This window comes from Lycium barbarum, chromosome 1 (genome assembly GCF_019175385.1).
Source record: "Lycium barbarum isolate Lr01 chromosome 1, ASM1917538v2, whole genome shotgun sequence".
Lineage (NCBI taxonomy): Eukaryota > Viridiplantae > Streptophyta > Magnoliopsida > Solanales > Solanaceae > Lycium > Lycium barbarum.
The window spans coordinates 10,995,663-11,010,766 of record NC_083337.1 but is presented as its reverse complement, the minus strand read 5'-3'; the positions used below and the strand labels follow the sequence as shown (position 1 = coordinate 11,010,766).

The 15,104-nt window shown below is 33.0% G+C and overlaps 1 protein-coding gene across 2 annotated transcripts; it reads right to left on the bottom strand.

The window, feature by feature from the left end:
* Positions 1 to 3,229: 3,229 nt before the first annotated feature.
* On the bottom strand, positions 3,230 to 13,753 carry LOC132631736 (homeobox-leucine zipper protein MERISTEM L1-like). 2 transcript variants are annotated; one of them, XM_060347436.1, is made up of 13 exons: positions 13,412 to 13,753; positions 12,772 to 13,257; positions 12,025 to 12,290; positions 11,781 to 11,898; positions 11,095 to 11,283; positions 9,699 to 10,151; positions 9,064 to 9,165; positions 7,770 to 7,970; positions 7,019 to 7,187; positions 5,972 to 6,243; positions 5,269 to 5,364; positions 4,156 to 4,548; positions 3,230 to 3,520 (listed from the first exon to the last, which is right to left on the bottom strand). In XM_060347436.1, the coding sequence occupies exons 3-12, from the start codon at positions 12,243 to 12,245 to the stop codon at positions 4,168 to 4,170; spliced, it is 2,202 nt and encodes a 733-aa protein (XP_060203419.1). In that variant the 5' UTR covers positions 12,246 to 12,290; positions 12,772 to 13,257; positions 13,412 to 13,753; the 3' UTR covers positions 3,230 to 3,520; positions 4,156 to 4,167. The 2 variants fall into 2 exon arrangements, with proteins under 2 accessions (XP_060203419.1, XP_060203425.1); XM_060347442.1 differs by lacking the exon at positions 12,772 to 13,257.
* Between the last annotated feature and the right edge of the window lie 1,351 nt (positions 13,754 to 15,104).

The following is a 15,104-nucleotide window of genomic DNA, read 5'->3' as shown; positions in this document are numbered from 1 at the left end:
TATGGACGGGATAAGACCCCGTCGTGCCCAAAATACATATACATATATATACACAAAAGAATAAACCAAATAGCACCTCCGGATTAATTGAGTGCTCCTTTAAATATGCTGATAGCTCCTATAGGTCCGCACCGTCTCCCTGTCTACCTGTGGGCATGAACACAGCGTCCAAAGAAAGCTGACGTCAGTACGAATATTGTACTGAGTATGTAAGGCATGAATGAACTGAACATGATAGAGAAATCATAAGTCAGAAGGTAAATATCTCTAGGTATATTAGGAGTTTTAAGGTGTTTCAAAATCCTAAAATGAAGTTCACCGAGTCTAGTTTCCAACGCAACAAACCTCTCATCAAAACAACATTGGAGTAAGGAGTTATGGCCATTTTAAGATAACCCATCCAAGCTGCCAAATGGCTTCCGCGGGTCCCACTTGGGAAAGTCGGTGGAACCGACCTATGAGGGGTATAAAAACCCCCCATCAACCCTATTTTTTCATCATTTTACATTCTTATGAGTCCTAGAAACTTCCTAACACATCCCCAAACATTTATAGCCCATTAAATCAAGGATTTAACAAGATTACACCAAACTAGTCCATGAAAGGTGATTGTTCTTGCTTCTATTTGATGTTGTGCTGAGTTTGGTCTTGAAGAAAGTTGGTGTGGCTAAAGTTCTTCAAGTATAAGGTATGTTCTTCATCCTATCTCTTATGTTGAGTTGATTTGAAAGTTTAGCAAGTCTTAAAAGTGAAAATAGTTATGGAGAAAAGGTCATAAAGTGTTGTGTTGTAGTTGTTGTGTTTACGGACTGTTTTGAGCATGTTATGGCCGTGTGGTTGGGCTGATTTACATGTATATGTATGGTATCTAATGTTGTTGGTGTGTTGATGAGATTATGCTCCTTGATTGGGAAGAAAGGAAGTGTATATTGTTGTTGTATGTTGAAAAACATCGTGTGGGATATTTTATGGAATATTTTGGTATTGATGATGATGTGGTTGATATTAGTATTGATATTGTTGTTGTTTTGTTGGTATTGTGATTTCGGGCTAGGGATATAAACAGGGGAGATGCTGCTCGAATTTCGGCAGATTTTAAAAGGAATTAATTTGAGGGCTTAAGACAAGCATATAACGATAAGCCTAACGATAATATGAATTCTTTTGAATGTAGATTTTACGAGCTTGGGAGGATAAGCGTTAAATAGTTAAAGTTAAGGCGACCAAAAAGGTATGTTAAGGCTAGTCCCTTTCTTTCAAAAGACTTGATTCCTATGTTATGATTTCATAGATGTTTCCACAATCTTCTTTTCTTATGAATCCACACATATTTTCCATAACATCCTTATTCTCAAAAGTTAGAAGTTCATGATTCTTAAAGGCTTCTTGTGATACTAAAGATGAGATGTTTTCTATGATGATGATGATTCCATTTCTAGAAATTCCAAAGCTTATCATTTTAATGCTATTATGAGATTATTGAGCTTATTTCATGATTTTCTTGATTTTATTCATTATTGTTGATCTCACCTTATAATCATTGTTCCTTCAAGGTGAGATGTAGCGTTGATGATTGTTCTATAATATAAATCGGAGGTTACCGACCTTACGTCACTCCGATAAAGTGGTAACTTTTATTTGGGCTCCCATGCATGCTACTTATATTATATATGTATATGATGTATATATATGTATATAGGGGATATGGGAAAAGGTCGAGGCGTTATATACGCATAGCCACCTGATCAGTTGGTATATTATGACATCGTCCCGGACGCGGGATATATGTGTATGGATCGGGCTGCACGTTCCGCAGCAATATATATATATATATATATATGAAAAAGGTTCCGCAACACTATTATGTTATACAAGTATGAGAAAGGTTTTTATGAAAAAACTAAGCATGCATGATATTCGCCCTAAGAGGCAATCAGACATACAGGTTATCCTTATCTCATGTTTTGTTCTATATTTCTTATTATGTTGTTATTCATGCCTTACATACTCAGTACATTGTTCATACTAACGTCCTTTCTTGTGGACGCTGCGTTCATGCCCGCAGGTAGACAGGTACACGGATTTGACCCGTAGGTGATTTATCAGCAGATTCTCAGGAGCACTCCACTTACTTCGGAGCTGCAGTCTATTGATATTGGTCCTTATGGTCACTTGTATTCTATGTAGAGGCTCATAGACATGTGTATATAGTTAGACATTTCATAACCCTACCGGTCCATATCATTGTATAACATTTTAGTAGCCTTGTCGGCTGGTGATGATGGACATAACTGTTGATGTAATGAGCCGATATTATTGTACGCTAAAACAATATTAAGTGCTATATAAAATATTTATATTCCGACGTTTTGAAACGTGACTAATCTTCAGTCAAAGTATGAAAAAAACTTAAAGATAACAAGTTTCCAAACTTACTTCGAGACACTTTACAACTCCTAAAACGACGATCCACACATATATGTATACTTGATGTAATGAGCCGACATTATTTTACGCTAAAAAAAATATGAAGTTCTATATAAAATATTTATATTCCGGTGTTTTGAAACATGACTAATCTTCAGTCAAAGTACGGAAAAAAGCTTAATTTTGAGTTTGATTTCCAAAGAACAAAGATGACAAGTTTGCAAGCAAACAAAACTTACTTCGGGGCACTTTACAACCCCTAAAACGACGATCCAAACGTTTAGATATACTTGATGTAATGAGCCGATGTTATTGTACACAAAAAAATATATTAAGTTCTATATAAAATATTGATATTTTGAGGTTTTGAAACATGACTAATCTTTGCCCAAAGTATAGAAAAAACGTGATTTTGTTAGCTTAAAAAAAGAAAAAAAAAAGTACCCTCTTTCACGCACAGATTCTATACGTGAAGCCTACTTTGATTCTTTTTTTTATTTTTTTTAAAGGGTTAGTTTGATTCCAAAAGTTATTTTTTGGGTTAAAAAAGTCCCGGGCTGGTAGAATTGTGATCAGTTATATAAATCATCACTACTCATGTCATTTTGTTTAAGCTCATCTAACTTCTAAGTTTGATATTATAAAAATTTAATTTCTCTACATTACAATGCGCAAATAAAATCATCCTACACTCTTCTAAATATTTTTCGATATGGAAGATTTCGAACTAATTGATAAAAAAAATCTCTGATGACTTAAACGAAATTTTTGATACTTTGCAATTCTGCACAAAAACTAATCGTTTGGAGAACTTGAAATATCCAATTTTCAATCGTCTTCCTACATACCCAAAGGACCTTCTCCTTAAGTAAAACTGAAACCAAAACTAACAAGAAAATAAACATGATTTGACTGATGGGAATTCAAAGAAACAAAAGAAGGAATTTGTTTACATCAAAATTAATTTCATTAATGATGAAGTCAATACCCGAACCTATTACTTGAGGTGCGTTCTTGACTCCTTCCCTTCTCCTCAACTACAAATATATGTAAACTCATCCTTCTTTTCCTTTTTCCTCCTTTTGAAATTTAACTGCAGTACCCAACAAATTAAACAAAATGGTTAGATGAGAATAATGAATACATCGAAACTCCATTAGATTAACGTATTGGAATTTGAATATGAGACTTTATTTGCATGTCTTTGAATCATTTCACAGGTACGTGTTATGTTCCATCAACAGAGATATCGAATAATACCCACTAAAGCTTAGATAAATAAGAAAAAATCACTTAAAGGCTTTTTTGTCTCGGGTGAAATTTGAACCTGAGACATTATATTGTTCTGCTTCACTTTATTGACCCACTAGCTAGGTCACTACTTTGGTTTTTTCTTTTCATAGAATCTTCTGGGAAGACTAATAAATTATATATAAGACATTTTAAATGAAATGATCACATAATTCAATGGCATATGCATCTAATATAGATAACATATCGGCACGGAGTTTAAATAGAGAATTAAGATATTTTCAAACTTGTGAGCTTAAATATGTAAGTATGTGTGGGGTTATAAAACTTTGAAATTTGTAGCTTAACATGTCAGAATACTCATGTGGTTGTAAATGTTGCTCATTACGAGTAAAATGAAAAGTGTAAAAGTTCAATCAACTACAAACTTAAAACGAAAAGTGTGTCAAATAAATTGGAATAGGCAGAGCATCTTACCTTAGATATTGGTTATGCATTTTCGCGCCCTATAGAAGCTTTGATCCTTTCAACAGTGCAGGTGATGAGACTATTAACAGTTGCAACTGATCCAAGGGAAAGTTTTGCTGTTGGTACTGAATCAACTAAAATCTGAAATGCAACAGTGAGTAACGAACCGCCAGCATTATTAGTCCCTGGATTTACCACACCATGAGAGGGAGTAGTACTAGTAGAACCATCAGGGAGTATTGCAAAACCAGAAGGCAAAAGAGCCACATAGTCAGGATCACCACCATTTAACACCACATTCATGGCAACAATATCGACCGGTGCATATATAACGTAGGATCCTGTGGAATCGGTGCAGCTTTCTTGGAGTATCAGCATATTATTCTGGCTTGAGTTTCCGCTCTACATAAAATAAATTCACAGTTTCATTGGAAACGTTATGTTGAGGTCCGTGATATGAATTGTCACGGACAATGTCGCTTCATTTATGCAAATGAATATAGTCATCGCAGTCCCATATAATACTAAAATAGGAGTTAGCGATGGACAACTACTACTGCTAAACGCAAAAATCCATTGTTATTCCTATTTTACAACGGATCAGCAATGGTTATCAAAAATCATGTTTAGCTAGGAATTATTTAGCGAGAGATTAGCAGCAAATTTTGGAAACTAATTCTTGTTTTAATTTACTTCTGGCGAAAACTTCTATCTCTATTTGATCAAGCAGCTCTTTTCCATAACTTTCACCAACTTCGTAGAGGTGCCAAAGGACACTTCCAACAGGATAGATGACTGCTCCCAAGTATTAGACTAAGATATAACGAAGCAAACTTTTTTGCTAGTTAATAAAATTGCTTAGTTTTTTAGGGGACAACTACTTGCATAGGCCAGGCAAAGTACTCCTATGTTTGTGCATTATCCGATATATACAACACTTCAGGGCCTTGCCATGGTTTTAACTTTTAAAAAAATTACTTCTAGCATTAATATCTGGCAAAAGATCCACAGAAAAAATTGAATTTAAAATAAACGTACGATCAGAAGATTCTGAATTTGAATATCCTTTCGTATTATTAGAAGATTCAGATGTCAAATTGATGAGCCAGATAGAGAACTTACATTAACACGCAGTAGAGAGACACTGTTGCCAGAATCACGACCATTTGCAATATGTGCCATTTCTTGAACTAGGCCACCATTTGAAAGAATATCCCACTGCAACACATTTTATGGATTGTCACAAACATAATACTTCATCTTTAAATTGGAAAAAATATATTTTGAAACTTGAACAGGAATCTTTATTTTAAAGAAAATTGGGGTCGGAGATGTCTATATCCGATCAATATGAACTGTTATGTACACTATCAGTATGAAGTTAAATCAACTAGTTATACATCTTTGACTCTTTCTTATAACAATTGAAAATGAAGATGGATCTTGGGCCTAACTCAACCCAAAAACTAAGCTTATGAGGGGAGGATTACCCAGTCCATATAAAGAGTTCACCCATCCCTTGAACCACTAATGTGGAATATTTTAACACCCCACCTCACGCCCAATAAAGAGTCCACCCATCCCCTTGAACCAAGGATGTGGGATATTTTAACACCCCACCTCACGCCCGGGCTGGACACACTAATTACGATGGGTCCTGCTCTAGTATCTTATAAAGAATGGATCTTGGGCCTAATTCAACCTCAAAAGATAGCTTATGAGGCGAGGATTTTCCGAGTCCATATAAAGAGTCCACCCATCCCTTGAACCACCGATGTGGGATATTTTAACAAAGTGTATGCAAATCAATTGCTTCATCATTTACCTCATTTCTAGAATTTTCATCCCTAAGAAAGTCAAAAACTCTCTTTGTAGAAACAGGCAGCCAAAATGAAGTTGCTGCACTTAGCACAATTCCAGGAGGCCTGCCTGGATCATCTATGCTCTTTCTGGTCATAACTCTAACATCATCAGCACCACTTCCAGACAATGTTGTCCATGTGTGAGCAGTTGATGCACCAACACCAGCACAAAAGCTATTCACCATTCTCTCAGCAAGTTTTAACATACTTTTTCTACCTTCTGGACTTGTGATCACTGCATAAGAAAAATTAAAAACATGACTTCAAGGAAATTTAAAATCCATTTATGGCTTATGGATGTGTTTGGTATGACTGATGTAAGGGTGTCAAATGAACGGATGGGTTGAATTTGAACTGGTCAAAATAAGATGAGTTAATAAATGTGTAGGTCATACCAAAAAGTTACTTGGATTGAGATGAACTGGGTCAAGATCGGCAAGACAATAGGCCAATGCCCAATCCATCCAACTATTGTATAGTTTTAATTTCATTGTTTGTTTTCTTATAATTAGCTTAATTAACTAATAAAAAAATTGTTATTTATCAGGGCTATTTATAATATATCAAAAAAGTGTCTTCTTAAAAAATACTGACAAACATTTTTCGTCGGTCAAGTTGGACTACATATTTAGACCAAATTAACCCAACTTTCAAATGAACTGAATTGATTGGGTCAAAATGGACTATATTAATAAATGAGTGAGTTGAGCTGAATTTGCCACACCTAAACAAGTCATTCTAGTGCAAAAGTGAGGAAAATCATTTGGACCCCCCCCCCCCCCCCCCCAAAAACCCCCGCCCGGCAAAGGGAGTAAAATCATATTCACCCATTTGGTCAAAAATATTTTCTGATAATTAAATACTTATTTTGTGAAAATAATATTTTCTGATAATTAAATACTTGTTTTGTGATAATAATATTTTCCTGTCATACCAAAGATACCATTATAAGTTTTTTTTTTTTTTTTTTTTTTTTTTAAAGATGAAAATTTGAAGACATCTGAATTTACCATCTCCAGTTGGGATGTTACTGGCCATTACACTTGCAAGTCGTTCACATTGTCTATCTAATGTTGCTACCCATCTTTTTGCACCAAATGCCAGGCCTGAATCCACAAGAGGTCTATAGATGTTATGGACAGCTCTATCATCCACCTCAACATGTTCGACCCACGTAACCTACAGGATAAATAAAACAATAAAATAATTAATAAATCAACTAAACTTAAATATAACTTTTCTACACTAATAACAAACAACTTTCATATACCATCATATTACAATTACCTATTATAGCATCTACTTATACTAGTTATTTATAGTAATCTTATACAATAGTCAGTTTGACAAAGTTTCTAGGAAGTCAAAAGTGTTTTTTTTTTAAAGTGTTTTTTGTAAAAAGTTGAAGCGTTTGGCCAAATTTTTAAATGCTTTTAAGTAAGTAGGAGAAGCTGAAAAATTAGTTTTTTTACTGGAAGCACTTTGTGAACCTAGGCCAAGTGCAAATTTCTTCTCTAATATTGGCAACAATTCTTTTTAAATTGATTAGTGAAATACAAACCACTACTCTCCAAAAGTAGCAAATTTTGTACGCTTGGCCAAACAAACTATTAATTGAATAGCACAAAAACCAGTAACTAACCAATTAAAATTGATACTCCTGTATAAAAGTTTTTAATACTAGGATTTATATAAGTTAAATTCAATAATGTTCAATGCGTAGTGTGAAAGTATTCCATTTGTAGGACTGACTTTGCGTACCTTGGAGTAACCATTTGGCAATTCTTGAATTAAACAACCAGATGGCCTTCGTCTACAGCGTGACACTGAATTAGGGCGCAAATTGTCCAAGGAAACATCAACCACTGCCCAAGTTCCATCAGCATGTTGTTTACAATATCTCACAAAATAGTTTTCACGAGTTGGAACAAGTGGTGAGGGAACTTGGAACTCAGCTGTCATCTAAAATTGAAAAGTAAAAACAAACATCCATTAAAAGGTAGTTAAATATAGAAGCAGAACGAGACACTCGTTTAAAGCTTCAAGACCTGATACAAAATATATATAGGAAATTCTTTGATAACAACAAGTACTTTGGACAATTGAGGATAAAGTTATGGAGGAATTCTTATAAGACGTTATTAACATATATAGAGATTATTATTGGATCATTTAGTAGATATGCTAAAGTTTTGGACGGAAAAAAATGCTAAAGTTTATAATTTGACATTTAATTCTGAAGTAAATAAAATGTAGAAAGATGAAGTCAAGATTATTTTTGACTTTTAAGTATTTTATCCCCGTAAAACTAATCTCCATATAAAGTTAAATTTAGGTGATTTCTTGAATGATCATTCAGCTTTCACTTTAATTTATCGCACTATATTTTTTTTATCAACAAATTACTCAATTTTATTGAAATATCACGAAAGTTGTAAAATATTTTTTTGTGAGATTACCTAAATACTGCAAGAAGTCATTCAGAGGAAAGAAATGAGATACTATTTATATGATACTTAGGCAAATTTGAATATTTTTTGTTAGAAAAATTGTTAAGTGGATTGCGATACTCAGGAAAGGTTGAATATATATGACCCTCTCAATACTCTCATTCATTAACTCAATCTATCTAAAAGTTGGGCTGGTATGCAACTTAAATTGACCCATGAGAAATTGTGTCAAAATACTTTTAAGAAAACTTTTCTTTTTGTAATATGTGTTATATACAGCTATAATAAAAAATAAAAAATAAACTAAAACTTAGTAAGAGATGGACGGGTTGGTATATGAACTAATGTTTAGCCTATTTTAGATCAATCATTTTAACCAAGTAACTTTTGAGCGGATCAATGATGAACTATCCTATTATTAACTTATCCATTTTGACTCGCCCAAATTCACATCAACACATCTATTTCACACCCCTGTGATTTAATGACTAGGATGCAACAAAAGAAAAATTGAGTGGCCATTTGTGAAATTGTCTATACTTGGAACAAAATACCAACCAAATACAAAATATAATAGGATATGATTAGTAGAACTTAAATCTTACCACTTGCAAAGCTCCATTGTAGTTTCCTGCGACGCCAGTCGACAAGACTTCCAAAATCGTTGCTTTTGACACTATGCCGGTGAAAAAGCTTGTCCATTGGTTCTGCAATCATTACAAGATTTATAATTAAACACAACTAAAATATTAAAGACCAAAAAGAATAGCACAATATCGACTAACATAAAAGCAATTCTTACGTACCACATACATCAAAATTTCCACTAAATTAATGTGATTCATGATAACAACAGCAAATTCTCGTCTAGACATCTTTCTGATTTCTAGAGTCAAACTATTTCTTTTTATCGAGATTGTTCATACACCTTTTAAATTATTTAAATAATAAATTATTTTGTCTTAATGTGATTCATGATAACAACAGCAGATTCTCGCCAAGACATCTTTCTGATTTTCAGAGTCAAACTATTTCTTTTTATCGAGATTATTCATACACCTTTTAAATTATTTTGATTTATAATATATTTTTTTTACATTATTTTTAAATATGTAATAAATTCTATTTCAAAAAAGTTAAAAAATTTATGTCCGAATTCACAGTCAACATTTAAAAGTTTGACTATTCAATTCGAAGGTGTAACATAAAATGAAGCAGAGGGAAGTATATAAAAACATACCACATCCATCAAAATTTCCACCAAATTAATGTGATTCATGATAACAACAGCAGATTCCTTTGAGGCTTTAGATTTTAAACCCAGTGACTTTGGTCCAATCCCTCGAGGAAATGTCCGAACATATTCCTCCTCATTTAACAAAACCTCATTAGAATTTTCTGAACTTTGAATCCACAAAGGTTCTCCAATTTGAGCCAATCTAATAAACTCCTCCATTGCAGCAACAACTAATTCAATAATTATCGGTTTATCAGCATCTGTAGGACCAGAAATTGATCTAAGAAGATCACCAGCAGTATTAGTGTACATTTCTCCTAATTGATGATGACCAAGATTTGCTGCTGCAACACCAAGATCAAGTGAACGTGTTGGTGGTCCAAGTGAAGGAAGTTGTGGATAAGTTAGTATTGGTTTCCCAACGTATTTTGCAGCAATCCCAGATATCCTGTCAATCTACAAGACAAAATCATGTTAATACTATAAGAAATTTTAGCTGTAATTCATAGACCATATAATCATGAGTCAAAGGTAGTGTGGCAGATCTAAAATAGACGGAACAGGTTTGACAAGAATTTACTATAACTTGGATTGTATATGTACTAATCCATCTGTTTTAATTTATATACATTTATGTGATTGATTTAATTTATATGAACCTGGACACGGAATTTTAAAAAGGAAGAAAATCTTTTCAAATTTGAAGTTTTAAATATGCATATTTGTGCGACTATAAAAACTTCTAAGAATAAAATGAAAAGTTTAAATTAAATTACTTCCAAATTTATAAAGAGATCATTGCTTTTTTAGACAGACTTAAAATGAAATAAGTTTGGTACATAAAGTGAAACGGGCGGAGAAATATATTAGTGGTAGAAAATAAACCCATAGATTACCTTAGTAATTAATCCGCCCAACGGCCCCAACCCACTAAAATTTAATCAGGTTGGGTTATGACTGGCTTGTTGACTTTACTGGACTAAACAAGAAGTGACTCATCAAACTATTCAGAAAAATGAATTAAAGATAGTGTAATCCAACGGATCAAATGTAATCCAAGCATCTTAAAAACCCAATCATACTATTACTCAAATAAACTTTGGGTGGGTTGGATCATAACTAGCTCGTTTAATGATTTGACCATCCCAAAATACACCCAACTCCCTCATTGTTTATTATAAAATTATAAAAAAGCTTTTTTTTTTCTATTTTAAAAAATAGTCATTGTAATGAAATCTCAAATTCAACTGCTCTATGAATTCAGATGTTTTTTTTAATTATATAAGCTGAAAAATGACTTTGTGAATTTCACTCTCATAAATTGGGACATATATATGTATATAGCAGGATTCAATGATTATAATCCACTACTTAAAAGAGCTAGGATTTGATTAAGTACCTCTTCTCTTAGACGAGCATTTTCAATCCTCAAGTGTTGTTCATCAAATGACATTTCACCTATGGCAGCAGGCCCTCCACAATTTGGACATGAAACAGTGCTAAGTGCTTCTTTATACCTTATATTTTCAGCACGAAGTTTGTCATTCTCATTCCTCAATTGTGTGTTTTCATGTCGTTCATGCTGTGCCTGGCAAAATTAATTAAGAGCACAATTAATTCCATTGAATATGGATTATTTGCAAATATCTCATATACAATAATTACATTGAATGCAGCGCATTTAAAGCTATTTCAAAATTTAGGGATAACAGCATTTTGGTCCCTATATTATAAAAATATTCTGATTTTGGTCCTTGTAATATCTGACAAAACACATTTACTCTTCAATTAATCAAAATGTGTATTTTTAGTCCTTCTATGTAAGAGTATGTTGTATTTCAACTTTAGAATTATATTACCGTCAAATATAGAGTAACAATACACGCTTAACATAACATATGTAATTAAGTAGTGGAGCGACTAATAATTATGGTAAATTTGTGAATGTTCGCAGGGATTAAAAGTGCACACAATTAACTAAAGATTAATTATGTTTAGTCAAACATCACAAGGATCAAAATTAGATATTAACCCTAAAATTTATGTTATCCACCAAGAACTAGAGAAATAGAAAAATATAATTACCTTCATCTGAGTACGTTTGTTTTGGAACCAAAACTTGATTTGCAAAGGCTCTAACCCTAATCTTTTCCCCAGGTCTTTTCTTTGTTTATCATCAGGATGAGGACATTCTTTGAAAAACCTGTCGAATGATTATTTGGATAATCACGAACGGGCTATAGTTCAACTAAATTACACTTACAACAGTAATGTTACGAAATTATATTTAGTTAAAGTACATATGTCAAACAAATGAATGAATGCTTACGATTCCAATTCCTGGATTTGATGCTGAGTGTGTCGATGATATTGCTTCTTCTTGGGACGTTTATTAGGATCTTGATCGTCTCCAGATGGGGCCTCCATGATATCAGCACCCGATTTGCTCTCGAATTCATCATCTCGAATTAAATCCAGCTCGTTTTCTGGTGTTTTACGGCTCATATCAAGCAAAAAATTGTGGCTATCGAACATGTTTTGCTGAAACATCTTGATAACTTTTCCTTCTTGCAAAGCTAATTAATGACTTTTAATCTGCCCCAAAACGCCAAAGAGGAAAAACAAAAAGAGAAATTAATCTCCGTTTATACACCCCATAAAAGAAAAATAGATCCGAACAAGTAACAAAGCCCAAGAAATGAAGATCAAAAAATTCAAATATTCCATAGATGAACCAGATACGGACAGTGCCAATAAAATTTTATTCCTGAACAAAAACTCATTTTTTGATTTATTTCATCAACATGCATATGACAAGCTTAATTATAAGCTTTCTATCTCTCTCCAAAAATTAATAAGATAAAATGATGTCAAAAAGTGAAGTTTTGTTACAAATAATTCGACTTGAATGGTCTTTATTACCTAGTACCTCAAGATCCAAGCAGATCTCAAGAATAAGAGAGATAAAACAAAGGGTTCTTTTTTATTTCACTAGGAGAATAGAGACAGCAAGAATTGAACCAACATCTATTGTGCTGGAGATGATTTGTACCATTAAGATGTTAAAATGACTTACTTTTACTGAATACCTGCTACCTCTAGCCTGCTGGAAACTTCATGGCAGTGGACTTTTCACCACTTGCCATATATGACATAAGCCCTTCAAGCCATAAAACAATTTCTCTCTTGCTTGTCTTTCTATATATGTAGATATCTCTGTGTAGTACTACTAGGTGGTTTTTTGTGTGTTTGGTTTTTACTACTGGTTAGAAAGGATAGGGCATAGAGTCTTTTTATAGATTCTTTTAAGGAAAAAAAAATAATGGGAAAATTCAGAAGCAAGCAACAAGGAAGAAATGTCTCGGTTCTTGCAAGTCAACCATAGAAAAAGAGTGAAATGACAAAATTTAGCAAAAGAAACAAATACAGAGTTGACGCAGTGTGAATTCAAAAACTGCTTAATTTTTTTCACTGTTTTTATTTTTTCAAACTTAGGTACTCGTATATGAAATAACGTCCGCGAGTATCTCGGTAAAGTCCAACTTCACTAGCATTTCTCTTTCTGCAAAAATATAACGGAAAAAAGAAAGGAAAAAATCGTAAGTCAAAAAAAAAACATACCAAGTGAAACTACTTATTACTTAGAGTGATTTGATTTGTTATAACAAGTAATAAAGGTTATAAAAATTCAAGAGAATGATAGTACGTTAACTTACAGCCGTTGAAGCCTTGTGAGAAAAGCAAGAGCATGTTTTTCTTAGAAGTATTAGGGTTTTGATAAAAGAGAGAAAATGGTTAATCTGGTTTTCAGGCAAAGGGTTACGGGAAAACAACTACTTTTTTGAGACTGAACATGTAGATACCTTTTTAGTTTCAAATTAAACACTTTTCTGGTGACTAGAATTTAAGAAGAATACTTTGAGGTTAAGGATGAAAAAGAAAAGAGATAGAGTCAAAAAAGGAGATAGGGAGAGAGAGAGAGAGAGATGAGAAGGTGAAGAAGAGGAAGGGAACAGGTGGGAGAAGATGTGGCAGCAAAGGAGTTAATGCAAAGCGTAAAGAGAGGATGAAATTGCATTTATGGTTGCTAGAGAGGTGTTAAATGTTGTAGGTGAAGAGAGAGAGAGGGTGGGGGTTGACAAGAGTAGTAACAACAACAAGAAGATCAGCATAACCCCATAAGTGATTTCTGAAGAGGGTAGAATGTACAGACTTTATCTCTATCTTTGTGGAGTAGAAAAGCTATTTTCGATAGACCCTGGCTTCGAAAGAAAAGAAAAGGATTTGAAGCATGATATCAAGAAAAATATGACAACAAAATAGCATGATAAAAAGCAAATAAGGCAACAAATGGGATGCTTGAAATCTCTTAAATTTAGGAATTTTTACACTGTATATTCATGCGCAAAACACTAGCCGATAAATATATATTTTTGTATACTAAAATATACATATTTTATACATAATAATATGTATCTTTTATATATTTGGTTAGAGGATGTAATTATTTTTTACCAACAGTTCAAATGTGTAACTTGCCCTACAATTCGGTCCGAGATTTTGAGTTCCATGGAAGAACTTTAGGGTGTGTTTGTTTGAAAGAAGACATCTTTATAGAATATGTTTAATTATAAAATAAGTGATTTCTTTACATATTTATTTAATATTTGGTAAGTAAGCAAAAATTATTTTTCTAAGTGGGTTCTCATGTAATATAGAATAGAATAACACTTTGAGAGGGGGATACTTTCCTCACACCAAATACTACACCCTTAAATAAAAAGAATTCTAATTCTTTTAATTGACACCAGATACATTTTTATTGATTGTAATGAATTTAAATTAGTCGGACTAATAAATTTGGAATACACGAAAATTAAAATCGAAGAAGAATATTTTCTCCGTATAGGGGTATGGTGAAACGATTATGGCTTCTTAACTCCTAATCCTAAAGCAGACAGACACCTTACAGCTCAGATATTACTGGATTCAGGCCTCTCCAAAATTTCTAGCTATTTCATCATTTCCTGTCTTCCCATATCCCTCTAGTGAACAAAATGAAAAATAAATAGCAAAATAATTTTAAAAAACAGTACTCCCTTAGTCCCTCTATTCCATGTTAGTTGTCCACGATACAATAAATATATATATCCATCCTAAAATACTTATTCCCTTAGAAAATCAAGATAGTATTAACTAAGTTTTTCCTATTTTGCTCTTAACATTAATTGTTTTTTTTTAAGTAACCAATATTGATTAGAGTGCAATTAATTGGAGAAAGATAAGCATAATGTAGTAAAAATACACTTTTATTTATGAATTCTTAAAGGCGTGTAAAAGGGAAAGTGGACAAATAATACGAACAGACGGAGTATTAACATTTTGCACCCTTAGTTATATCATCATGTT